This window comes from Tursiops truncatus, chromosome 16 (assembly GCF_011762595.2).
Source record: "Tursiops truncatus isolate mTurTru1 chromosome 16, mTurTru1.mat.Y, whole genome shotgun sequence".
Lineage (NCBI taxonomy): Eukaryota > Metazoa > Chordata > Mammalia > Artiodactyla > Delphinidae > Tursiops > Tursiops truncatus.
In genome coordinates, this window is record NC_047049.1 from 72861262 (window position 1) to 72887532 (window position 26271).

The window sequence follows — 26271 nt, forward strand, 5'->3', positions numbered from 1 at the left end:
GAAAAGAATAGATACGTGTATGTGTATAACTGACTCACTATGCTGTGCACCTGAAACTAACACAACGTTGTTAATCAACTACGCTCCAATATAAGATAAAAAGTTTAAAAAAAATAAAAGCATTGGGTAAATACGTTCACAACTGCACATGTAATTTATGTGTATATGGGTGGAGAAATGGAGACACAGATGCCAATTCACATCTAGTTTAGGGACAAATACATGTACAGAAATTTAGAATAAAATAAAAAGAAAACACGCACATCCCAACTTTGGCCCAGACCCTCCCAAGCCCAGAGCGAGTCCAGCCTCAGGCACCTGTGATCCCACGGTGATAAACAGTCCCAGTGTCCTCATGCCACCCTGCACTAATGTCCACCCTCTCCTGGCATCAGGAGTCCCAGCAGGGGACAAGGCGCTGGGGAAGAGACTCAGTGTGGACGGGGGTGGGGGGCATCGCAGAGGCTGGCAGGGCCCACACAGACACCCTCTCCACTCAGCCGTCATCACCCTCCCGAACACCCGGCTCTGCACAGGGCCTACCTTTGCCGTCTCCCTGTCTCCACTCGCATCTGCCCGTCAGAGAGCCCAGGCCGCCGCATTCCTCACACTCGGGCCGCCTCTTGCTGACCGCGCAGGACAGGGGGCAGCCTGGCTCCTCTGCCACATCTGGGGGTGGCAGAAAGCAAATCACAGGGGGCCAGCCTGGGCCCTGTGTCCAGCCGCCAGCACCCACGGGCGAGGGCAGCAGTGGCTTAGCTGTCCCCACGGGTTGAGCCCAGAGGGGAGGTAGTAACTAAGCACCGGGGCACAGGGCAGTGAGGGGGCTGCTGAGGAAGGGGTGGTACCACAGTCACAAAGCGGGGACAGCTACTGGGCTGAGATAAGTATGGAGGGAGGGTGTGAGGTGGCCAGACTCGGCCAGTGACACACAGGACACCCAGTTAAACCTGACCTTCAGGTAACGGTGAACACCTGCTTTGTGTAAATACGTCCCTAATATCACGGTGACACGCTTGGAAGTTTGTCTTCTAAGAGACACTGCAAAAGTTGCACGAGACGTACTTACACCAGAAAAATTGCTTGTTGTTTACCTGAAATTCACGTTTAACCAGGGTCCTCTATTGTATCTGGCAGCCCTAAAGCAAGTGCATAGGTAGGACGCATCGACAGAGGTGGTGGGCAGCAGTGACCGTCCACAATGCTGTCACTCTGGGCTAAACCGTTTCACACTTTCCCCCTGTCATCCTTCCAGCTTGGCTGTGCAGCGTGCACCGTGTTCTCATCTTACAGGGAAGAAGGCTCAGGCTCAGGGAAGCCACCAGTTAGTGAGGGGGAGTGGGACCGGGGCCCTTCTGTGGGAGAAGCCCGACCCTCCCCGCAGCCCTGGCACTCACATGTCCCCTCCAGCGTGACGAGCAGTGGGGCCTGGGCTTGCCGGCGGGTTGGCCGTTCGACGGCCACTACCGTGTACTGGAGTTGGGCACACTCGGGCCGCTGCAGGGCCTCCGTGTCGTTCACGAACAGGGTCCCCGTGGTGTCCTCGGCCGAGGTGACCACCCCCAGGGCGCTGCAGTTGGCGCTGGAGAGCTGCAGCTTGTACTGCACGTGGATGCCACTGAACTCCTGGCAGTTTTCCACACAGACTTTCCCAATCTAGGCATGGGACACAGGGAATCCTTAGCTGGGTGGCTGGACCACCTGTGAGGGTGGCTGGAGGGGCTCCCTGGCAGCCTGAGTCCCAGGACAGTTTCCTACTCAGCCCAGGACGGTAGCTCCCCATCCCCCCATCTCGCACGCCCCCGGAACCTGCAGACCATCCGCCTGCCTGGTCCTGCCCTGCCCAGACCATGGGACCGCCACCCATACCTGCCCCTCAGAGCCAGAGGTGAAGGAACACGGGGCACTGGGGTTGGTTTTGGGGGCTGGCCCTCCAGGGAGGTGCTGCTGGCCTGCCCAGCTCATCCCTCACTTGCTCACTCATTCAGGCCCAAAGGCAGCCTGTATGCCTCCTACACACCTCCCTCTCTTCTGGCCAGGCCAATTTTGCTCTGGGAGCAAAGCAAAGTTCCCACCTGGGGTGGTCCACGCGCGAGCCAGGTCACTCGCCTGGTTAGTCAGAACACGGCACCCGGGCCACGATTCATGCAGCATGGTTGTCTGTCCCACAGGGGATCCAGGGGGCCTTCCTGGGACTTGGAGAGAAGGGATGCTTCTCCCAGGGATGCTATGCTGGCAGCTGTGGCCTGGGGCCTGGAGCTGGTCAGTTGAACTCTCCTATTTACCCCCTCAGCCACTTGAGTTACCGTAAGGGTTGCGGGTGGCTTGAGATCAGAAGCTCTGACTAGTCAAGGCTGAGGGCTGGGGGCCTGGTGGGGGGAGCGGGGATAGGGCCCTGCCTGCAGCCACACACCATGCCCTTGCTCAGCCCGACTCAGGCCCAGGGCAGAGCCAGGCTCCTCCAAGCCCACGCTCGACGCCACAGTAAAACCACCTGCTGGACTCCAAGCACTTCCCTGTACAAACGGGGCTCACTTCCACTCTCTCCAGTGACCCTCAAAATTGCCCAAGGTCATCATCCTCAATTTACAATCATAAAAACTGGGGAGCCGGTGAGAGACCACAGTGCGTCTGAGGCTGCACTGGGACTCGGGTCCCTGTGCCCTCCTGAGTCTGCTGGAGCACAGGTGACCCACCTCCAGCAATGCCTGCTCCAGCTCAGACCCCCAGACACCCCTCAGGCCCCTCTGCTTTGTCACCTCCCACCACCCTTGACCCCTGCCTCCAGGAAAGGCCCGAGGTTGGGTGGCAGGTTGGGGAGCCTGGATGTGTCCAAGGGTGGGGTTCTTCGTTTGCTGGCCCCGGGTGGCTGCCAGGAGGTAAGCGAACCAAACACAGAAACTGCCAACACCACTGGAAAATAGGAGGTGGCCCTAAACGGGATGTTCTAAAGAGGATGTGGCCACAGCTGTCCCACTAGGAGAACGCAGTACGTTAAGTCATATGCTTGCTGTAACCACAAGTGAACTTTAAAAAGCGCTTAAGAGACACATTCTCGGAAGAACTGCACCAAAATGTTACACACTGGCTAATATGAGAAAAAGAGATCACCCCTGTCTATCCCTTATCTCCTTTGACGAATACTTATTACTTTTATTTTTTCCATTTCTAATCATTATTTTCCAACGACAAATGCAAAATAAGCTCTAGTAAACAGACTTGCAGAAAAGTGGAAAGTAGAAGCGCTCCCTATCTCTCCCTGCAGAGGGCGCCACCGTTCATTGCTGCCTGCATTTGCACTCTTGCAAACTCCCAGCAATGAGGACTTCGTTTTGAACCTAGGGAACCACCTGAGACCAGCACTTACGCAAACCACTTTTTCACTTAATTCACCAGGAACGTCTTTCCAAGTCTGCATGCATAGATTTACCTGGCGCTGCTCTTTCATGAGTACAAAATGTTTTAAAGATGCCAAGAAAGGAGAGAGCAAAGAAGAGGGGCCCACAAAACCTACGAGCCCTGCTCATGACTCTTCCATGGCCCCAGCCCTCCTGGCCCCGTGCCTGCAGCTCCCTGGGGCCACTCCGTGCACTACTTAGCTCAGGGAGGGGGTGTCACCCACCCCCCAGCCCTGCTTGAAATCTGCTCGACGGAGCACGCCACCCTGGGGGTCTCCTGCCCCTCCACACCCCTCCCCAGGCAGGCAGCAGGCTGGGGTCTCACCTGGGCGAAGCGGCGGGCCCGCCTGCTCGCGGCAAAGGAGTAGGTGCTGGGCAGGCGCAGGCTGACAGGCAGCACAGACACGTTGAAGTGGAGGAGGATGACGCCCTCCCCCGGGCCCTGGAAGTCCGAGTCGTTGACCAGCACTGCCAGCTGCACGGCCCGGCTCTCCGAGATGGGGAGGCTCCGGTTGAGAACCAGCCCTGAGGAGGGTGGGGGAGGAGGTGTGTCTGTGTGGACGGCACACGGTGATGATGGGCGGGGGCCCTGTGGGTTGGGACCACTGTCCCACGCCGCTGCATGCCTCCTCCCCAACGCACTCCCCCCACACACGTGGAAACGGACACCCTCCACCCACACGGACACAGATAGCAGACCTGGCGGGAGGCATTAAGGTAGCACTACTATTTAAAAGTAGTGAGTCGCTGTGCTGAGCTGGGAGCCCAGAAGACCCTTCTCAGCTGGGAGGTAACCTTGGGGGTGTGTGTGTGTGTGTGTGTGTGTGTGTGTGTGTGATGTGAGTGTGGGGTAGGCCACACAAGGTAAAGAACCGCCACCACCCAGGCCCTGGGAAGACTGTGCTAGCCCCTGGGAACTCTCAACAGCAGCAGCCCCGTGGACCCTTGGATTCCACAGGCCTCCAGCACCCGGGAGCTTCCACGCTTCTGAGCACCTGCCGTGTGCCAAGGCTAAGGTTTTAGTTTAGTGGAGACAGAAAGGGGGAGGGGAGGCTCTGGTGCACAGGGCACCAGAGTGAGTATGCAGGGGCAAGGATGACGTTTTCCCTCACACAGGACAGACGGCTTCAGAGGCCTGGTGGGGGAGGGGAGGATGAGAAACAAATAGGATCAGGCCAGCCAGAAAGGGGTAAAGGCACCAGTGATCCTGGGTTCCCCAGAAGCAGACCCCCAAACAAGGACCCAAGGGCAAGTGCGGTATTTGAAAGGTGATGCTAGAAAACACGGGCAGGAGGGCAGGGGAGGGAGGCAGGGAAGCTTGAGGATGAGTATGCCCCGTCCGGCAGGTGAGCAATGCGGGCACCTGGAGCTCAGCCCTGAGGGTGGGCGCGTTCCAGGAGCCAGACAGGACAATCATCGGGGAACCCTCCGACTCTAGGACACTGAGCTGCTATTGTATGGATACATCAACCCCTTGTGAGTAGAGAGTTGCTGGTGGGGGGAGGGGGCAATAATAACCCCTGGGCACTCGGGCACCTGGGAGGTGGCAAAGCAGGTGCCAGGGGCCAGAGGAAGGTCTCGGTGACGACATACGTGTTGCAGTGAGTCCTGGCGTGGCCAGCACGGGGAGGTGTTGTGGTGTCCTGCCAGGGTCGGCCTCAGGACAGTTCATGGAGAGGACAGCCTGCGAACACCCACCAAGGTGGCCCAGGCAAGCCCAGCAGAGACAAAGGCTGGGAGGAGGAGTGAAAGGGGCGGCTGCCTGGTGCTCAGAGGGCCAGGACAGGCGTCTGTGTGTGCAGGGTGCTGCCCCGTCCAAGGAGAGTGGGCCGCTGGTTCCCCAAGGGGCCCAGCCAGGCCGCATCTGGCCTCTCTTACTGTAGTCATGCACGGTTGCCCGCACAAAGCTGCCGTTGGCCTGGGCCAAGGTCTCGTTGGGCGAGTGCTCTACGCGGAAGGTCTGGAGGGCCCAGGCGTCCCCGGAGAGCAGCGTGCTTGTGTACCGTCTCAGGAGCTCCCCGGATGCTGGTACCACATCTGCATCGAAGACGCGTAGTGTGGCCACAACAGTGCCCTGCAGAGAACAGGGGGTGCCAGTTAGGGCCCTTAAAGCCAGAGACCATGGGAAGGCACGTGCCCCACGAGTGGACCAGGTGTGTGCAGTCAGAGCTGGCTCTAGGGACAGACTGACCTGGGTTCAAGTTCCCTGGGGCCCCTAGTCAGCCTGCCCTGGTCACCCTTCTTGGGCCACTGCAGCTCACCTGCGCAGCAGGTGTGACAGGCATCTACAGATGCCCCATAAGGATGGATGAGAGCACATGCCCTGGTGCTCTGCTGAAGACCTCATCTAGGTCCCCATAGAGCAGAGCAAGCACTCATACTCTTCCCTGAGGAAACCAGGCCCCACAAGGCTGAGGAGTTAGCTCAGTGCCATAGAGTGACAGACGGCAGACCTGGGATCCAAGCCCAGGTATCCACAAGAATGCTCTCCTCCAAGCATTTTTTTTTTTTTTTTTTTTGCGGTACGCGGGCCTCTCACTGTTGTGGCCTCTCCCATTGCGGAGCACAGGCTCTGGACGCGCAGGCTCAGCGGCCATGGCTCACGGGCCCAGCCACTCCGCGGCATGTGGGATCTTCCCGGAGCGGGGCACGAACCCATGTCCCCTGCATCGGCAGGCGGACTCTCAACCACTGCGCCACCAGGGAAGCCCTCCTCCAAGCATCTTAATGCTCTTCTCCAAGTCTCTTCTGTACACCAGGATGGAAAGGGTCACGAGGAAGGTTCTGAGCAAAGTCACAGGGCATCTCTGCTCTCACTGCTAACCAAGCTTCCCAATGTCACCACCAGGGGGTCCTGCCAGGCTCGTGAGACATTCCCCGTGTCATGTGCTTTCCTCTCCCCGGCTTATCCGCCAAACCTGTTCTTGGGGTGCCCAGAGAAGCAGGCAGTGACAACATTCTACGCCCCCACCCTTCCATTGCTCCTGCTGGCCTGCCAGCTGCAGGACAGCCCGAGGCCCAGCAGGTGGCAGTCACGCTCCACCTGCGTGGACCAGAAAAGGGTGGGGCCTGGATGGGGCGCAGGGAGATCCCTGCCGATGTGAGCCCTGGGGCCCCCAGCCCAGGGCGTCAGACACGGATCGGGCACTCAGGGCCCCCGGCCTCCCAAGGTAGTGGTCAGCTGGGTGCCGGTGGGGCTGGCCTCCTCCCTCCTCCTCAGCTGTCCTGGACACCGACAGAAAACCCCGACACACAGACTGATGGACAAATGAAAGACGAATAGCTAGATGGACGGTCAGCCACATGTCTGGATGGCTAGACGAACCGCTGAACAGACCGAGGAATAAATGGCGGATTGAGGAATCCAGACACGGAACAGAGAGACACCAAACAAGCACCAGACAAATGGACAGGCACCTCCTTCCGCTTGAACTCCACCACGGCGCTGGCGGTGTCGACGCCCCCGAGGAAGCTGGGCGCAGAGTCGTCTTCGTCGTACACAGTCACGGGGAAGGGCACCATCACCTCCTCCTCACGCGTGCCGACACGCACCGTGCACGCAGCCACCAGCTCATACTTCTCCCGCTTCTCGCGGTCCAGGGCCCAGCGTGTGCTCACCTCCAGGCTGTCCACAGTGCAGCGGAAGGGCAGACTCTCACCTGCGCACCAAGCAGACCAGGAACCCCGGGCTGACCCCCGGGCTGGGGAAAGGGTGAGCTGCCTTCCTCAAGGGCCCACCGGGAGTGGCGGCACGGGAGGGGGCCCTGTGGATGGAGCTGGGGTGCATGCTGGCCCCGGGCCCTGGCTCCTCCTCGGCTCCACAGTGGGGCATGGCGCTCCAAGCACAGTTTGCAGTGAAGACTGTGCTCTGAGTTTCACTGTGGCTGCAGCCTGCACTGGTGCTAATGGGAAACAGAGGGACCGGGACCAGGATGCCTGCATCAGGACCTCAGCCTGATCACCTAGGAGGGCTGGGCACACCCCTTCACACACCTTGCCTCTGCTGTGGGGAGGGCTGGCACCAGCTCAGCCCAGAGATTCAGCTCCCAGCATTTGCTGGTTTCTGAAAAAAAAAGATTTAGGAATTTTTTTTTTTTTTTTTAAATTATGGAAGTGGTATGTGCCTGTTTTAGAGAATGTGAGAAATAAAGCTATTCCACCACTTGGAAACAAACATGGTGGACATCTGGTGTGATTTTATATTAACACACAAGTATTTCTGACTGCCTGGTTTGAATCCCTGTTCTATACACCTTCTGGCTGTGTGGCCCAAGGCTGGTGGTTCTGTCTCTCTGTGCCTCAGTTTCCTCACCAGAAGAGGAGATGAAGACAAAAGTGTCTGTTCCCTGCCAGACACTGCTGTACGTTCAGTGACTCACGTGTCTTCCCACAACCCGGTGAGGGAGGACCGGTAACAACAATACACTCTTCAAGCCAAGCCTGTCCTGGAATTCATCCTCCAGAAATGACCCAGAAAAGGGGAAAGGCTGAAGGCTTGAAGGGCAACACTGACCACCCCACAGCCAAGCACGGGAGGGCTGTCAACTCCACTCAGTGGGAAATCACATCAGAGCCACACATTACATGTGAATTACACATGTGGGAAATGCTTATCATGCAAACATGTCCCTCTATTGTTCACGGTTACAAAAAACCCTTTTTTTTTAGCGAAAAAGGCAGCTCGCTAAATCATACACTTGGCCGGCAATTCTGCACAAAGACATCTATCCCTGCTGCAGGATAAATGAAAAGATGCTGGGACAATGTGAGTGACTACTTTCCTTACGCTACTGAGATTTTCTTCAACATTATTACCGTGTGTATGCCATCAACCTGGTGTGAATCCAGGTTCTACTTACTAGTAAGTCCAGCTTGTAAGTGTCCCCTTTGAGTCCCAGTTCCTCGCCTTTAAATGGTTTAATGGCACCTCAGCTGCCTTCTCTCATCTTCACTGGGATCCAGTTCCCTTCCCCTCCCCACATCCGTGCTCTTGGCCTCCCCAGGGCCATCTTGTGGCAGGACCATCTTGTGTCAAGGTCCACTGCCCTTGCGGCTGCTCAGGCGGAATCCTGGAACCATGCTTGGTCCCTTCTTTCTTTCGACACCCCACGTCCAACTCACCAGGATATCCTGCAGGATCCTTCTTCCAAACAAGCCCACAACGCGCCTGCTTCTTGTTGCCCAAAGGTTTCCACCCTCACCCCAGACCTCATCCTCTCACTCAAGGATTTCTCCTGCCTCCTAATTTGTTTCTTTGCTTGCCCCTAAACCACCCACCCCCAATCATTTCTAGCACAGCAGCTAGACTAAGCTCTTAACGGTAAGGTATGTCCTGTCAATGACGCCCCCTCCCAAACACCTTCCATGGCTCCCCAGTCCCTCGGCAGGAAGCCCTGCCCCCCACTTGGAACTGCTCTGCCCTCAGCAGCCTCCGCCCTGCCCTGCGGTTCCCTGCACTCCAGCTACATGGGGCTCCCACCTTGGTGCTCTTGAAGGGGCTCGCCCCGCTTGCCTCGCACCCCTCCCCTTTGCTCCAGGGTCCCCTTTTCCCAGCCATCTGATTTGAGACAGTGGTCTTCACCACCCCACACCCTCTCAGCTTTACGTCCCACCTAGTCCCTTCAGAGGCCACCCGATTTCCTTAGCACGTGTGTGTGGTCTCCATCTCCCACGGGATGGAAGCTCCAGGCAGGTGGGATTTTGGCCTGATGCGTTCGCTCTCTCATCCTTGGTCCCCAGAACAGTGCCTGGCCCATGGCAGGCTTACATGAGATACTCGTGGACTTCTGAATGAACGGATGATGGGGTGGTGCAGAGCAAACTCGACGGCTTGTGCAGAGGGACCGCAGCGCCGTGCCTAGCGCTCAGCAGGCACCGAGGAAGGCTCCACGTGGCGGGCACTCACCTCCCAGAAGCCTGTAGGCCGCGCTGACGTTGGGGCAGAGGAACTGCACAGGCAGCAGGCGGAATTGGTGGAAGGTGCCGGGAGGCCTGTTCTCCCGAATGCGGAAGGACAGGCCCATCTCGGGAAAGCAGAGGTCCCGGGGTTTGAGGGCACCGCAAGCCGGGAAGGAGGCGTTGATGATGGAGAAGTACACTCGGGCACAGCCCGGCCACTGGCACTCGCCCTCACGAAGGGACGCGGGCGATAGGAAGACCTGGAGGTAGACGGTGAGCAGCGGGAAGCCACCGTCTGCAGAGAGAGAAGTCGTCAGGCCCGCCGGGGTGTCAGCCACACCTGCCCAGCGGTGGGGAACGGAACAGGGAGGGGAGGGGGCAGGAGCTCGGGGGGCAAAGCCCAGTCCTCACCGGGGTCCACAGGGCTCCTCTGGGCTCTCTGGCCCGGCCGCCACCTCCTCAGGGTGCCTCACCGGCCCACCTCCCTTGTTTTTTAGGTCTCAGCTCAAATACCCTTCCTCAGGGAGGTGCCCTGAGCCCCGGGTCTAACACCAAGTGGAGAGCTTCCCCAGGGAGCGCTCTTGCCCCGCCCCTTTCCCCAAGGCAGTTCTTTTTTTTTTTTTAGAAACACTTTCATTTATTCTATTCTATTTTCCTATCTTTGGCTACGCCGCTTGTGGGATCTTAAGTTCCCCGACCAGGGATTGGACCCGGGCCCTCGGGAGTGAAAGCACAGAGAGCCCTAAGCACTGGACTGCCAGGGAATCCACGTCCCCACTCCCGCCCCCAGGCAGTTTCACTGTCTTCGGAGACACAGACTTCCCCAGCACCGGGGAGGGGATTGCTGGCAAGTTCCAGCATGGAGGCACCACAGCAGCTCCCCCTCCAACTGGTCTGGATCTCAGCTTGGGTCGGGGGCTCTTCCAGGGCCCTCTATCTCAGCCCTGGGGAAGCGGCTGCCCCTCACATCTGCTCCTCCCGTATTCATTTGTTCTCTGTGCTTCTTACTAGCCTGTCCTCCATTGCTCCAATCTCCTGCTGTGGTTAATAATTCTCTATACAAACTTTCCCTGTTCAAATTACTGATTTCTCCCCTGACTGGACCCGACAGGTACCCGAGGTCACTCTCCAGTCATGAACAGAACAGGCCTCCTACGAAACTCAGACCCTCAGCAGATTCCACTCTGGCCTCCACCCCAGTGGCCCTGGTTCTTCAAGTTCCCCACTGGGGGCTCGAGATGCAGACGGCGGCAACTAAGTGTGTGCGGAACCAAGACCTACGTCAGGTGCTACCTCCGCCAGGAGCCGCCTGGGGTGCCCTGACGGGGGGCATCTTTACTTGCGGACCCTGGCTTCACTTGGCAGATGGGTGCGGTCATTCTGCCCCTGCTGGGCGGTGCCGCCCACTCCGTGTTCCCAGGCATGCCGGCTGTCTCAGCACACACGGGGGCTCAGGGCTGGCGTGAGGGTCCAGGGAGGCCATGTCTACGGTGGAGGGGCTCAGAGGGGGGCACTACTGGGTGTGTGATCACCATTTAGTGCCACGAGGCACAACTCTGCTCCACGACCCCTGCTCCCCGCAAGTCCCAGGGTCCCACGTGGCCTACGCTCCAGCTGGGACCTCTGCTCTGAGGAGTTGGCCAGGCCTTCCTCCCTGCTCCACTTCCATCTCTGGCTCCAGGCCCAAGTCCCTGGCAAGTGGCGCAGTGGTTAAGACTCTGTGCTCCCAAAGCAGGGGGCCCGGGTTCGCTCCCCGGTCAGGGAACTAGATCCCACATGCATGCTGCAACTACGAGTTCGCATCCCACAACTAAGGAGCCCACCTGCTACAACTAAGGAGCCGGTAAGCCGCAACTAAGGAGAACTGCGAGCCACACTTTCCATGGGAACTGCTGCTTCTCCAGCAAGTTGCAGACCACTTGCTAAAGCAAGATCTTGGGATTTTTCTCCTCTTAGCTCCTCTCTCACAACCCCAAATCCTTGTTAACCCAACTGGAAAAGGCATCTGGATCCTGCATGGACAGAGCACCCAAATCCTTCACATGGGTTCTCCAAAATCCAAACAGCCTCAGAAAGCCTAAGGGTCATCAGTGGTCCCCAAGCTCACCCTGGCTCTCTCACTGTCTGCGCACAGAGGCAGGCCAGCCTCATCTCACTCTCTCCGCTCTCACACAGCAGGAGCCATAGGGGAAGCCACCCTCGGTGTGCTGTGTGCTGTGTGAGGCTAAGGCGAGGGCGGGGGTGGGGGCGGTGAGGTGCGTAGGGGTCAGGGCTGCTCCCTTACTGCGGATGCTGAGCTTCTCCCAGGAGCTGTGGTCCAGGCTCCGGTTAAGGTAGAGAAGCCCCGTGTCCTCCTGGATACGGACCCAGTCGTTCTCGTGCAGCCGTGTGCGGTAGGCGCCGTAGAGGTGCTGGCCCAGGCGGAAGCTGGGCACCTCCTCGGGGACGTCCTGCAGGGCGTGGACGTAGAGCAGGGGCATGCCGGCCGGCTGGTCCACGTACAGCCTCTCCCAGTAAGCATCCCTTGAGAAGTAGAGTCCCAGTGGGGCTGCAGGAAGCAGGGAAGCACATGAGGGAGGGAGGGAGGGAGGGAGGGGTGATGACAGTGATGACAGAGCCCAGAGCAGGCCTCCTAGGCAGACCAGTATTCCCCAGCGGCTTTATTTCACAGTATTTTAAATTGGAATATAGTTGCTTTACAATGTTGCATTAGTTGCTGCTGTACAGCAAAGTGAATCAGCTATAGGTATACATATATCCCCTCCTGTTCGAATTTCCTTCCCATTTAGGTCACCACAGAGCACTGAGTAGAGTTCCCTGAGCTATAGAATAGGTTCTCATTAGTTACCTATTTTATACATAGTATGCAAAGTGTATATATGTCAATCCCAATCTCCCAATTCATCCCATCATCCCCCATTTTACATTTTAATAATAGATTCTTTGTGGACCAGAAAAGAAAACTTCACTAATTTAAAATTCTGATCTTAGTAGGTCTTTCTCATCTGCAGTCCTAAGTACATCAACACACAATTATCTATATAGCTAAACACTAGCTGAGGGACCTCCCTGGTGGTGCAGTGGTTAAGACTCTGTGCTCCCAAAGCAGGGGGCCCGTGTTTGCTCCCTGGTCAGGGAACTAGATTCCACATGCATGCTGCAACTAAGAGTTCGCATCCCACAACTAAGGAGCCCGCCTGCTGTAACTAAGAAGCTGGTGAGCCGCAACTAAGGAGAACTGCGAGCCACAAATAAGGAGCCCGGAAGCTGCAACTAAGACCCAGCGCAACTAAATAACTAACGAACTAACTAACTAAATAAATGTTAAATAAAAAACACTAGCTGAAAGGACACCGCTTTAAAACAGAAAAAGGAGGAAGTGAGGCAGCTTAAAACCGTTGCAAAATCGCTCTCAATTACCCAAGTTTGATAAGCAGGTGAACCACTCAGCGGGGAGTTCACCCAGGCTTCTGAACAAATCACCTGGAGTCAGAGTTTTCAAGGGTACAAGATGCTGCCAGACAAGCAGGGCAGGCAGGAGTCACCAAAGACGAACAGAGCACTAATAAATCTTTAGCTAAAGTCAATCACACCCCTACCATATGACCCAGAAATTCCACTCCATTTATCCAAGAGAAATGAAAACATATGTCCATCAAATGACTTATTCACAAATGCTGGGGTTATTCACAGAGCCAAGAACTGGAAAGAGTCCAGATGTGCTCCAGCGGGTGAAGAGATAAGCAAACGGTGGTCCATCAGGGCCACTGACACACATGACAGCCTGGACGGATCTCACAGACATCCTGCCAAGTAGAAGGAGCAGCATGAAAGAATCACACGTCATGGCTCCAGACTGATTTTAAGCGACAGAAATCAGACTGGCTACCTGCTGGTGGCGGGGGACGCAACAGACCAGGAAGGGCAGGAGGCATGTTCTGGGGAACATAAAGGCTTTGTATCCCGATATGGGCGTGGCTCACACAGGCACATCCACTGGTTAACAGTGTACAGCCAAGATTTATGCACTTCAACCTATGTAGATTCTGCCGAAACTGATCGCCAAGGGACTGGGGGTTGAGCTGTAAATGCCACGAGGAAGGCGGATGCTGACCGTGGCTGCGCTGGGTGAGCCCAGGGGAGCCCTCATCCTACTAACTCTGTTGACTTTGTGTATGTTCAGCATTTTTCATCACAAGAAGTTTTATAAAATAGTAAGCATTTTTTAAAAGGTGGATAAATGGGCAAGCAATGGTTAAAAAACCTGCAAGTGCTTAAAAACCTACTCTACGAAGCACAAAAAAGTACCAACGCACAAAGCAAACATGAGAAACACTGTACTTTTGTGTAACCGGTTTCTCCTTTCCATCGGTTTGTTTCCACCTACAGCCCGCTTCCCTTGCAGCCATGGGGGTGAGTGGCCGGTCCACTCCGCACGAGCAGAGGAACCCTGGGTCTCCCTGGGCCCTTGAGGACTCCCTTGGGTGTGGGAAACAACCAAGTGCCAGGTGAAGTCGGGTGAAGAGAACAGGCGAGACCTTTTGGATCCCAAAGTGGTACAACAGTAAGAAAACTAGAAGGCTGCTTGCACTGAGGGAGGTTTCCCAAGGATGACCTCGAAGGCAGCCAGGCTGGGAATGCCAACTTGGAGGGAAGTGTGCATTCAGTCCTGCCAGCCCAGTGCCCATTGTGGGTGCTGCCCTGCCAGACAGGCCTGGACCACAGAGCAAGGGTGAGAGGGAGAGAGCAGGAGAGAAACAGAGGGAGAGAGAGGGAAGGAGTGGAAAGAGAAAGGGGATCAGGTGAAAGGGGGAGAGGAAGGGGGGGAAAGAGCGATGCTCTGGCTAGAGCCAAAGGCCTGGCCCTGCACACCCCACACTAAAGACAGAGGTGGAGGGAAGGGGGCTGCCCGCCTGGTGCTGACCTACTAGACCTTCAGAAATCTGCTCCCTAGGAGTGCTGTCCCTGGAGTGGGACCCAGAGTTCCTGGGCCTCTGCAGGTGCGGTACAGGGAAGGGCAGGCTAGGACCTCCAGGAGCCAGCCCCGTGCCCTGAGAGAGGCTCTGTGCTGTGGCCTTCCTGCCCTGCAGCCTCTTGGGGGAGGATCCACCCCAGAGCATCACACTGCCTGCCATCCAAGGCGGAGGCCGCTCGAGGAGCCGCAGAAAGAAGTCACGCTGGGGACTCTGGGGAGGGAGAGCTGAGACACTGCTTCCCCCACCCTGGGGTCTCGTGGGCAGAGACCACCGGCAGGAGCTGCCCACACGTGGCTGAATGCCACCCTCCTGTCCCCACACCCTCCCTACTGGCCCAAGAAGACACAGGCTGCCCCGCAGATGCACTCAGGGCTGACTTCTTTGGGATTTAGTAGCTGATGCCCACAGACAGGCAGGCAGCTCAGAGGGCTGTGTCAGCCCCAAACGGCCACAGGACTGGACTCTTCCCTGCTCCTGTTAAAGGGAAGCCAGCGGCACCGGCTCGGAGCAGACCTTTTGCAAGCTGGGGCCGAGTGATGGGCCACGGCTGACAGGTCCTCCCACACAGCTAGGATTCACTCCACAGGCTCGAGCTTCCGAGGAGAAGCTCACAGTTTGGGGTTCCAAAGAGGATCCTACAACACTGCTCATCACTGCTTTTTTTTTCTTTTTTCTTCATTTGAAAATATCTTCTTCCAATTTATGACATATATTGATTTTTTTTTTTTAACATCTTCATCACTGCTCTTGAGACAAAGGCAGGAGTACTTCCTGTGGTGTCTCCTCACCCAACAGGAGAGGAGAGTCACCCAATGGGAGGGGAGGGACAGCTGCAGAGGGGTCCCTGATGGGGCTCGTCCCCCACTAGGAGCGTGCCGGAGCCCCACCGCGCCGCCTGGCAGAGTAACCCCCGGTCTGTGCTCCTCACAGAAATCAGATGGGCTCCCAGCCTACGGCAGCACCCTGCCCGGAGCGGCCTGGCCGAGTCTGGGAAGGCAGGCTCAGAAGGGAGATGAGAACCAGCCACAGCTCTGCTGCCACAAGACAAGGGCCCGAATCACGAGCAGCAGCCAGGCTTCCTTTCCCTCCAACCAACGGTCCACGAAGGCTGCGAGTCAGAGGCTCTAAGCGGGAGCTCTGGGGTGGGGGGTGGCCAGGCGGGGGGAAGGACGCTGCTGCTCACTGCCCCGCGGACAGGAGAAGGGTGGGTCTCCCTTCCCTCTACCGCTGCCTTCTCCAGAGGACCTGGCCCGCCGCCTCACAGCGGTGTGGTGTGCAGTGAGCGCAGCCGGCTGGACCGACAGAGTGCAAGGCCAAGCCCCCCCGGCCCTCACACACACACACCGACCCTCCATTTTCTTCGCAATCCCAGATGGGGGTGCCAACGGGACCACTGCTTTGCAAACAGACACTGAGGCGGGAACAAAAGAAAGCTGTCTGCACACTCAAGGGCACACACACAGCCAGCCAGAGAACTGGGATTCGGACGGCAGTCCCTCCAGCAGCACACCCCTCTCCGGCCTGCTCAACCCCACTTCACAGCGGGCCAGGCCCTGCCGCCACCGTGCCCCTGCCCCGCTGAGCCCTGCGTGGTGAGCGCAAGTCAGCAACACCAGCCTGCAAAGAAGGTGGTCCCCGAGGGCTCACCTTCTCTTGGGAAGCTTGCATTCCCGGCAACAAAGAGGATGAGAGACTGTAATTCCCAGTGGTTGACAGGGTGGTGGTGGCCTGGTGGCAGCCCAGGCTCGTGATACCACGCTGGGTGGGAAGGGGCTCAGCCAGGGCCAGGGCCGCCGGCGTCCTCCTCATCCTGGCAGACAGGCGCGCACCGACCGCTAGTGATCTGGGATGCTGCCAGCGGGTCCCGTCTCACAGAACTGCAGGCAACTCTGCCGGTGGGGAGCCCAGGGTGGATGTTGGTCCACAAGACAGCACACCGCCAAGGGCAGCCTGTGTCTGCCAGCCCGCTAGGCCACCAGCTCTCCGTGGTCTGCCAGACCCCTCCGTGGAGAGGTGAGGTCTGCGTTCCTGGCCCCTGGAGTACCAGCGAGAGTATGCTGTGTGACGACTGAGCCTGTGTCAGGAGAGGAACACAGCTTCTGCCGGCTCATCCTCTGGGGACACACACACGCACACACCCCGTCCCCGGCCCCGGTCAGCTGTGCAAGAACCAGCTGCCCTTGGAGCCACCAGTGGGGGGACCTTACAGATGGGTCTTCTGTGGCGGGGGGGAGAGGCCTGCCCCGCCTGCCAGGTAGGGAGGAACAGATCCAGAACGGGGCTCCTCCTCCGGGGCCCCCTGGGGTGCATGCACTTTCAATGGTCCGGGGTCTGGGAGGTAGGAGGGGCCCGAGCTCCCGGGAGCCCCTACCTCCAAGCTGGTCCAGTCTCCACCATACAGACCACATGTGCAGGAGAGAATGGGCCTTGCCCTCTCTCATCTCACAGAGCCAAGCCCTACGGGATCCGTGTGGGGCTCAGTCTGTTGCTGCCTAAAGGGATTTGTGGGCTGGGCAATGCTTGTGAGCAGAAACAGACTTAAATGCATTTAAAATGCCTCCCAGGTGGTCCCTGCTCAGGGCACGGCTGCCTTAATCTCCTCCTTGTCACAAACACTTTCAGATGGAAAAACACATGGTCCGAGGTGGGGAATGAGGACGTGGGTGCAGGGCTGGCCTCAAGGGGGTACAGCCTGGGGAGACCACAGGGCCCCGTGCTTGGTTTAATGCCCTGCTGTCACTGTCCTGAAACCCTTCAAAATTCTAGAACAAGGGTCCCACATCTTCATTCCACGCTGGGCCCCACAAATGATGTGGCCAATCCCGGTGGGTGAATGAGGAGAGCCTGGGATGGGCCGTCGCAGGTGTCCAGTTTCGTGGGGCTGTGCAGCCTCTGCAGAGTGGTGGCCTCCTCTGGACCTCGCTTTCTTTAACTGTGAACAAGAGAAGGGCAGGCTGGGGAGAGGAGGAGCAGCCTTTGCACAGGTTCATATTGTACAAAGCTCTCACTTCGGATTCACAATCACCGTGCGCAAATCCCTTCACTGCCCCATTTCACAGGTAAGAACACTGAGGCTGGGAGGTGAGAAGCTTTCCCAAGGTCAAACAGCTGGAGATTCTGCATCTCGGGGTTTGGTACAATGGCTAACAAAGTGGTGGTGGAAGTCAGGATCAGGGCAGACACTGGTCCCGCTGAGAAGCCCAGGGCCCTGCCGGTTGACCGCCCCTCCCTGCCGGCATCGTTTTGCCAGGAAGAGCTTCCCGGCCTGTAAGCTCAGACCTGCCTCTGGTGAGAGTCTCCCCTGGAACTTCGGGCAGGTCAACACAGCAGGACTTGCAAAGCCTGTCCCATCCATGCCTTCCATCCCTGAATGTCACCGGGTGACAGAATTCTCCCCCCACACAGTTTCATGTTTCTGCCTGGACAGAACATGAAATCACCTCGAGGTTCTGGTTCCTTAGGCTGCCCCGGCACCACAGCAAGGGGTAAGGAGCTGGTTTTTGCTCACACAGGAGGGGCGGGTCCCGCACTGCTCAGGACACAACTGCCAAAGGCCCAAGTCGCTGCTCACGTTTGGAGAGACCCCAAGAAACTTCACGGCGTGTGTGTGTGTGTGTGTGTGTGTGTGTGTGTGTGTGTGTGTTTGTGTGTGTGCCTGGGCATGCAGGAGGTGGCAGAGGTGCATCAGTCCAAGACCCCATCTGCTCCCACCCTGCCCCACCCCTGCAGGGAGAAGATGTGGAACTAAGGTTCAGTGGGGGTGAGGTGCCGCTCTGCTCCGAGCAGGGCCTCCTTCAACATGTTTACAAGTAGAGCGACCCGGGCGCTGACGGTCTCATGCGGCGCATGCAGTCACCAGCCTTCTTCTACCCCGGAAGGGCAGCTTTCAATGTTCCATACCTGGCTGGGATGTGTCATTTACTTGTATTTGGATGCAGACAGAACCAGGCCCAAATCCCCACCTCACTCTCGCTCATTTAACTCTCCACAAGCTCAGACGTGCGTGCACACTCACACAGGCACTCTTACCCACACTGGTCACAGGGGCATACGTTCTCAGACATGCATGGGATGCTCTGAGCACCCTTCTTTGCAGTGGAGGACACCGCAGGTGGACAAGAGTTTCTGGTTGTCACCCCTTGCTTCTGCAGCACAGGGTGTGGGGACATCCCCTGGGCTCCACCTCAGTCACGTGCCAGGCGCACACCGTCCCTCGGTGCCAGCACAGCCCACGCCCTTACCCCGCGATCACCTTCCCACAGCTTCCCAGACCAGACGCCTCTGTACGCCCGCTGACAGCCTCAATTCCCCTGTGCCTGGACGGTGGCCTCCTGCTAGCCTGCACAACCTAGCCAACTTCTCCACGTGCAGTGGGCTGTGACCCCAGCCTGGGGAGGGGGCCCCTTCCCTGGGTGTCCGCCCTTAGCCTGAGGGTGGCCCACAGAGCTCTCCTACACTCACCACTGCTGACCAACTCTTACGTTAACCTCTCCTGGTTCCTTTGCTGTGTGGGTACTGTCTCCTGACTGGACGCAGACTGATACACACACATCTCCCTCTTACATATACACTTCTTATCTCACACGCACGTGGTTCCACACTCTCACATTGTTGCACACTCACCCCCCCCTTCCCCATTCTCTCGTTCATTTAGTGAGACACACTGAGCCTGCCCAGCCCTGACCGTAGGCTCACCTCACCAGCTCTCCTGATCAGCCCTGGCCATCAGGGGCCACACACAGCTCCCCTGAGGTTCCCTCGACCTCCTCGCCACCCTCAGTGGAGGATGTGCTGCCATCTGACGGTGCCAGGCCAGATCTAGGCAGTTACTTCCTAACCGGGTGCCCTTGGCTAAGCAGGGTGAGTCACACTCACTGTGGTCATGGACACACCCAGGGCCCCAGACAACTCGAAATGTCCTAGGACTATACCTTGAAAGCCAGAATTTGGGGCTCTCAAGAAAGAAAAAACATTGTGAGACGGTATGATCTGAGAACCGTGTGGGGTTACAGCAGCGCCTGAATCTGTGTGCAAGGCAGGCCCTTCCTGCAGAATCCACTCACCGGGCAGCCCCGCTCCTGCCCTTGATGAGCACCAGATCATGCAGATGACAGTCTTATTATGGTCCAGCAGAACCTCCTTAACAGACGGTTTCCTAATGCCATCATCTTCACTGGGAATGGGAACCAGATCTCGTGGACTCCTCCCCGGAGGCGGCCCCTCCCCCTGCGGGCCAGCTGTCCCCGTGGGGGGTCCCTCCAGCCCCAAGGCCCAGACAAGGGTGCTTGGCACCATCACCCTTTCCTCATCCACCTCACGCCCCTCCTCCCATATCCCGTTCACGTTTTCTCTTTATTCCAGTTCAATATTTGATATGTACAGAATATATTTTGCAAAACATTTATGCCAAAAGTATATTCTGTGACAAACATCCATGAACCCATGGCTGACGTAACTGGACACTTGGCAACACTGCTGCCCCTCCCACGCCCTCACCTTCCACCTCATCCATTCACAGCAAACGTGAATCTGTGTCTGTGTTTTTCTTATCCCCCTCCATTTTAAAACTTTTACCTCATTCTTTTTGTTTTTTGAATTTTATTTTATTTATTTTTTTATATAGCAGGTTCTTATTAGTTATCCATTTTATACATATTAGCCTATATATGTCAATCCCAATCTCCCAATTCATCACACCCCAGCCCCGCCGCTTTCCCCCCTTGGTGTCCACGTGTTTGTTCTCTAATCTGTGTCTCTATTTCTGCCCTGCAAACTGGTTCATCTGTACCATTTTTCTAGGTTCCACATATATGCGTTAATATACAATTTTTGTTTTTCTCTTTCTGACTTACTTCACTCTGTATGCCAGTCTCTAGATCCATCCACATCTCTACAAAAGATCCAATATTCCATTGCACATATGTGCCACATTTTCTTTATGCATTCATCTGTTGATGGGCATTTAGGTTGCTTCCATAACCTGGCTATTATAAATAGTGCTGCAATGAACACTGGGGTACATGTGTCTTTTTGAATTATGGTTTTCTCTGGGTATATGCCCAGTAGTGAGATTGCTGGGTTGTATGGTAATTCTATTTTTAGTTTTTTAAGGAACCTCCATACTGTTCTCCATAGTGGCTGTATCAATTACATTCCCACCAACAGTGCAAGAGGGTTCACTTTTCTTCACACCCTCTCCAGCATTTGTGGTTTGCAGATTTTCTGATGATGCCCATTCTAACTGGTGTGAGGTGACATCTCATTGTAATTTTGATTTGCATTTCTCTAATAATTAGTGATGTTGTGCTTCTTGGCCATCTGTATATCTTCTTTGGAGAAATGTCTATTTAGGTCTTCTGCCCACTTTTGGATTTGGATTGTTGTTATGATTTTTTTTTTTTGTGGTAGGCGGGCCTCTCACTGTTGTGGCCTCTCCCGTCACGAAGCACAGGCTCCGGACGCGCAGGCTCAGCAGCCATGGCTCACGGGCCCAGCCGCCCCATGGCATGTGGGATCTTCCCGGACCGGGGCACAAACCCGTGTCCCCTGCATCCACAGGCGGACCCTCAACCACTGCGCCACCAGGGAAGCCCTGTGTTTTTAATATTGAGCTGCACAAGCTGTTTATATATTTTGGAGATTAATCCTTTGTCTGTTGATTCATTTGCAAATATTTTCTCCCATTCTGAAGGCTGTCTTTTCATCTTGTTTGTAGTTTCCTTTGCTTTACAAAAGCTTTTAAGTTTCATTAGGTCCCATTTGTTTATTTTTGTTTTTATTTCCATTACTCTAGGAGGTGGATCAAAAAGATCTTGCTGTGATTTATGTCAAAGAGTGTTCTTCCTATGTTTTCCTCTAAGAGCATTATAATGTCCGGTCTTACATATAGGTCTCTAATCCATTTTGAGATTATTTTTGTGTATGGTGTTAGGAAGTATCCTAATTTCATTGTTTTCCATGTAGCTGTCCAGTTTTCCCAGCACCACTTATTGAATATACTGTCTTTTCTCCATTGTATATCCTTGCCTCCTTTGTCATAGATTAGTTGACCATAGGTGTGTGGGTTTATCTCTGGGCTTTCTATCCTGTTCCGTTGATCTATATTTCTGTTTTTCTGCCAGTTCCATATTGTCTTGATTAGCATTGTAGTATAGTCTAAAGTCAGGGAGTCTGATTCCTCCAGCTCTGTTTTTTTCCCTCAAGACTAATTTGGCTATTCAGGGTCTTTTGTGTTTCCATAAAAATTTTAAGATTTTTTTGTTCTAGTTCTGCAAAAAAAATGCCATTCGTAATTTGATAGGGATTGCATCGAATCTGTAGATTGCTTTGGGTAGTAGAGTCATTTTCACAATATTGATTCTTCCAATCCAAGAACATTGTATATATCTCTCCATCTGTTTGTATTATCTTTAATTTCTCTCATCAGTGTCTTATACTTTTCTGAATACAGGTCTTTTGTCTCCCTAGGTAGGTTTATTCCTAGGTATTTTATTCTTTTTGTTGCAATGGTAAATGGGAGTGTTTCCTTAATTTCTCTTTCAGATTTTTCATCATTAGTGTACAGGAATGCAAGAGATTTCTATGCGTTAATTTTGTATCCTGCAACTTTACCAAATTCATTGATCAGCTCTAGTAGTTTTCTGGTGGCATCTTTAGGATTCCCTACGTGTAGTATCACGTCATCTGCAAGCAGTGACAGTTTTACTTCTTCTTCTCCAATTTGGATTCCGTTTATTTCTTTTTCTTCTCTGATTGCCATGGCTAGGACTTCCAAAACTTTGTTGAATAACAGTGGCAAGAGTGGACATCCTTGTCTTGTTCCTGATCTTGAGGAAATGGTTTCAGTTTTTCACCATTGAGAATGGTGTTTGCTGTGGGTCTGTCATATATGGCCTTTATTATGTTGAGGTAGGTTTCCTCTATGCCCACTTTCTGGAGAGTTTTTGTCATACATGGATGTATGACAAAAGCTTTCTCAAAAGCTTTTTCTGCATCTGTTGAGATGATCAGATGGTTTTTATTCTTCAATTTGTTAATATGGTGTATCACATTGATTGATTTGAAGAATGCTTGCATCCCTGGGATAAATCCCACTTGATCATGGTGTATGATCCTTCTAATGTGTTGTTGGATTCTGTTTGCTAGTATTTTGTTGAGGATTTTTGCATCTGTATTCATCACTGATATTGGTCCGTAATTTTTTTTTTTTGTAGTATCTTTGTCTGGTTTTGGTATCAGGGTGATGGTGGCCCTCACAGAATGAGTTTGGGAGTGTTCCTTCCTCTGCAATTTTTTGGAAGAGTTTGAGAAGGATGAGTGTTAGCTCTTCTCTAAAAGTTTGATAGAATTCACATGTGAAGCCATCTGGTCCTGGACTTTTGTTTGTTGGAAGATTTTTAATCACAGTTTCAATTTCATTGCTTTTGATTGGTCTGTTCATATTTTCTATTTCTTCCTGGTTCAGCCTTGGAAGGTTATACCTTTCTAAGAATTTGTCCATTTCTTCCAGATTGTCCATTTTACTGGCATAGAGTTGCTTGCAGTAGTCTCTTAGGATGCTTTGTATTTCTGTGGTGTTTGTTGTAACTTATCCTTTTTCATTTCTAATTTTATTGATTTGAGTCCTCTCCCTCTTTTTCTTGATGAGTCTGGCTAATGGTTTATCAATTTTGTTTATCTTCTCAAAGAACCAGCTTTTAGTTTTATTGATCTTTGCTATCGTTTTCTTTGTTTCTGTTTCATTTATTTCTGCTCTGATCTTTATGATTTCTTTCCTTCTGCTAACTTTGGGTTTTGTTTGTTCTTCTTTCTCTACTTCCTTTAGGTGTAAGGTTAGACTGAGATTTTTCTTGTTTCTTGAGGTAGGCTTGTATAGCTATAAACTTCCCTCCTAAAACTGCTTTTGCTGCATCCCATGGGCTTTGGAACGTCGTGTTTTCATTGTCTCTAGGTATTTTTTGATTTCCTCTTTGATTTCTTCAGTGATCTCTTGGTTATTTAGTAACGTATTGTTTAGCCTCCATGTGTTTGTGTTTTTTACGTTTTATTCCCTGTAACTGATTTCTAATCTCATAGTGTTGTGGTCAGAAAAGATGCTTGATATGATTTCAATTTTCTTAAATTTACTGAGGCTTGATTTGTGACCCAAGATGTGATCTATCCTGGAGACTGTTCTGTGTGCACTTGAGAAGAAAGTGTAATCTGCTGTTTTTGGATGGAATGTCCTATAAATATCAATTAAATCTATCTGGTCTATTGTGTCATTTAAAACTTGTGTTTCCCTATTAATTTTCTGTTTGGATGATCTGTCCATTGGTTAAGTGAGGTGCTAAAGTCCCCCACTATTATTGTGTTACTGTTGATTTCCTCTTTTAGAGCTGTGAGCAGTTGCCTTATGTACTGAGGTGCTCCTATGTTGGGTGCATATATATTTATAATTGTTATATCTTCTTCTTGGATTGATCCCTTGATCATTATGTAGTGTCCTTCCTTGTCTCTCGTAACAGTCTTTATTTTAAAGTCTATTTTATCTGATATGAGTATTGCTACTCCAGCTTTCTTTTGATTTCCATTTGCATGGAATATCTTTTTCCATCCCCTCACTTTCAGTCTGTATGTGTCCCTAGGTGGGTCTCTTGTGGACAGCATATATATGGGTCTTGTTTTTGTATTCATTCAGCGAGCCTGTGTCTTTTGGTTGGAGCATTTAATCCATTCATGTTTAAGGTAATTTTCGATATGTATGTTACTACTCCATTTTCTTAATGGTTATGGGTTTGTTTATGTAGGTCCTTTTCTTCTCTTGTGTTTCCCACTTAGAGAAGTTCCTTTAGCATTTGTTGTAGAGCTGGTTTGGTGGTGTTGAATTCTCTTAGCTTTTGATCGTCTGTAAAGCTTTTGATTTCTCCATTGAATCTGAATGAGATCCTTGCCGGTTAGAGTCATCTTGGTTGTAGGTTCTTCCCTTTCATCACTTTAAATATATCTTGCCACTCCCTTCTGGCTTGTAGAGTTTCTGCTGAGAAAGCAGCTGTTAACCTTATGTGAGTTCTCTTGTATGTTATTTGTCATTTTTCCCTTGTTGATTTCAATAATTCTTCTTAGTCTTTAATTTTTGTCAATTTGATTACTGTGTGTCTCAGCATGTTTCTTCTTGGGTTTATCCTGCCTGGGACTCTCTGTGCTTCCTCAACTTGGGTGGCTTTCCTCTCCCATGTTAGGGAAGTTTTTGACTATAATCTCTTCAAATATTTTCTCTGGTCCTTTCTCTCTCTCTTCTCCTTCTTGGACCCCTATAATGCGAATGTTGTTGCATTTAATGTTGTCCCAGAGGTCTCTTAAGCTGTCTTCATTTCTTTTCATTCTTTTTTCTTTATTCTGTTCCGTGGTAGTGAATTCCACCATTCTGTCTTCCAGGTCACTTATCCGTTCTTCTGTCTCAGTTATTCTGCTATTGATTCCTTCTAGTGTATTTTTCATTTCAGTTATTGTGTTGTTCATCTCTGTTTGTTTGTTCTTTAATTCTTGTAGGTGTTTGTTAAACATTTCTTGCATCTTCTTGATCTTTGCCTCCATTCTTTTTCCGCGGTCCTGAATCATCTTCACTATCATTATTCTGAATTTTTTTCTGGAATGTTGCCTATCTCCTTTTACCTCATTCTTGGAAGGCACTTTTGCTGGGTAGAGAATTCTGCAGGACTGTTATTCTGTCCTTCAAAGGCATGTTTCTGCTGCCCTGCTTCTGAAAGCTCTGTGCTTATTCTAATTGTCCCTCCTTGGTGTTCTCTCTTCTCTCTGGTTGCTTCTAGGACCTCCTGTGTTTGGTGCTCTCCAGTTTCACTCCTATTAGCCAGCCTGCTCACCCCCATGTGCCTTTCCTCCTTCTCAGCTTATCCTCCGGGTGCTCTCTCTCCAGATTCTCCTCTAGCAAACGGCAGCCAGTCCCATGGCTCAAATGACTGCCTCTGGGCTGAGGACTGCCACGTTCACCAGCCCTGACCTCCTCCTGAGTGCTAGATGCACCCCTACCAACTTGCTCCATCCTCTCCCTTGTCTCAGTCCAGCTTAGAGAACCACACAGCCTCCCCACCCCAGTCTAGGCGCCATGCACCTCAGACTCGCTCTGAGCCCTTCCCTCTTCCATCCCTTACACCAGCCCACAGACTGCCCTCTGCCACCCCCCGCCCAAGCTGCTGTGCACCCTCACCTCGCTCACCTGGACAACACCAAGATGCCAACCAGTCTCCCTGAGCCCACTCTTGACCCCACAGCCCACTTGCCCCAGAGCAGCCAGGGTTAGTCAAATCATGTCACCCTCTGCCTGAAAGAACTGTCTGACAGAACAAACTAATAAGTGAACCAATGAATGAATCAAGGAAGCAACAAACTGATACATAAATGGTTTCATGAACACATGTGGGTAACGGCTGGGCACATTTGGGAAATGGTCAGAATTGGGGATAGGAGAGGGGGTGGGGCCAGGGAGGTGGTTCAGATCAGATCAGACTTGGCTATGACACTCTGGCTTGGTCTGGGAGCCATAGGTGGATGGTCAGCAGCAGGATGAGCTGGATGGAGCCTCGTGGATGCCCCTCCTGTGCTCACAAGGCTCTCGTGGAGCACGCAGGCGCCCTTTAGCGCACTAGCCGCCTTAGTGAGGCCAGCAGTTGGTGTTGAGCAAATAGCCATGAGAACAGCTGAGAACAAAATCACTGACCCTGGCTCAGGAAATGACATACTGGTAACTGAGGAACACTGTCACTTGGAGACGTTAGGCAGAACATGTGTGCTCATTCACACATGTGCACGTGCACACGCACACACACACACACATGTGTGCACTCTCAGGCAGGGTCACCCTGCACTATGTTCACACACCGTCATCTCGATGCTTTGTCCCAGCTGGAGGCTGGCTTTGCAAGGGATTGTAATGTAATTTTGCTCTTAGGAAAAAAGCACAGATGAGGGAAGGCTCTATTGAGCATAATGAATTTGGGGGT

General features: G+C 53.3%; 1 protein-coding gene across 1 annotated transcript in view; it reads right to left on the bottom strand.

Moving 5' to 3' along the window:
• RET (ret proto-oncogene) overlaps window positions 1-26271 on the bottom strand; it is a 61560-nt gene that overhangs the window by 20748 nt on the left and 14541 nt on the right. Inside the window, exons 2-8 of the mRNA XM_073793694.1 lie at window positions 11581-11928; window positions 9304-9591; window positions 6816-7057; window positions 5277-5472; window positions 3724-3923; window positions 1398-1656; window positions 544-669 (exon numbers count right to left, since the gene is read on the bottom strand). Of these exons, the coding sequence (XP_073649795.1) occupies window positions 544-669; window positions 1398-1656; window positions 3724-3923; window positions 5277-5472; window positions 6816-7057; window positions 9304-9591; window positions 11581-11928 (1659 nt within the window). The remainder of the gene's footprint in view (window positions 1-543; window positions 670-1397; window positions 1657-3723; window positions 3924-5276; window positions 5473-6815; window positions 7058-9303; window positions 9592-11580; window positions 11929-26271) is intronic.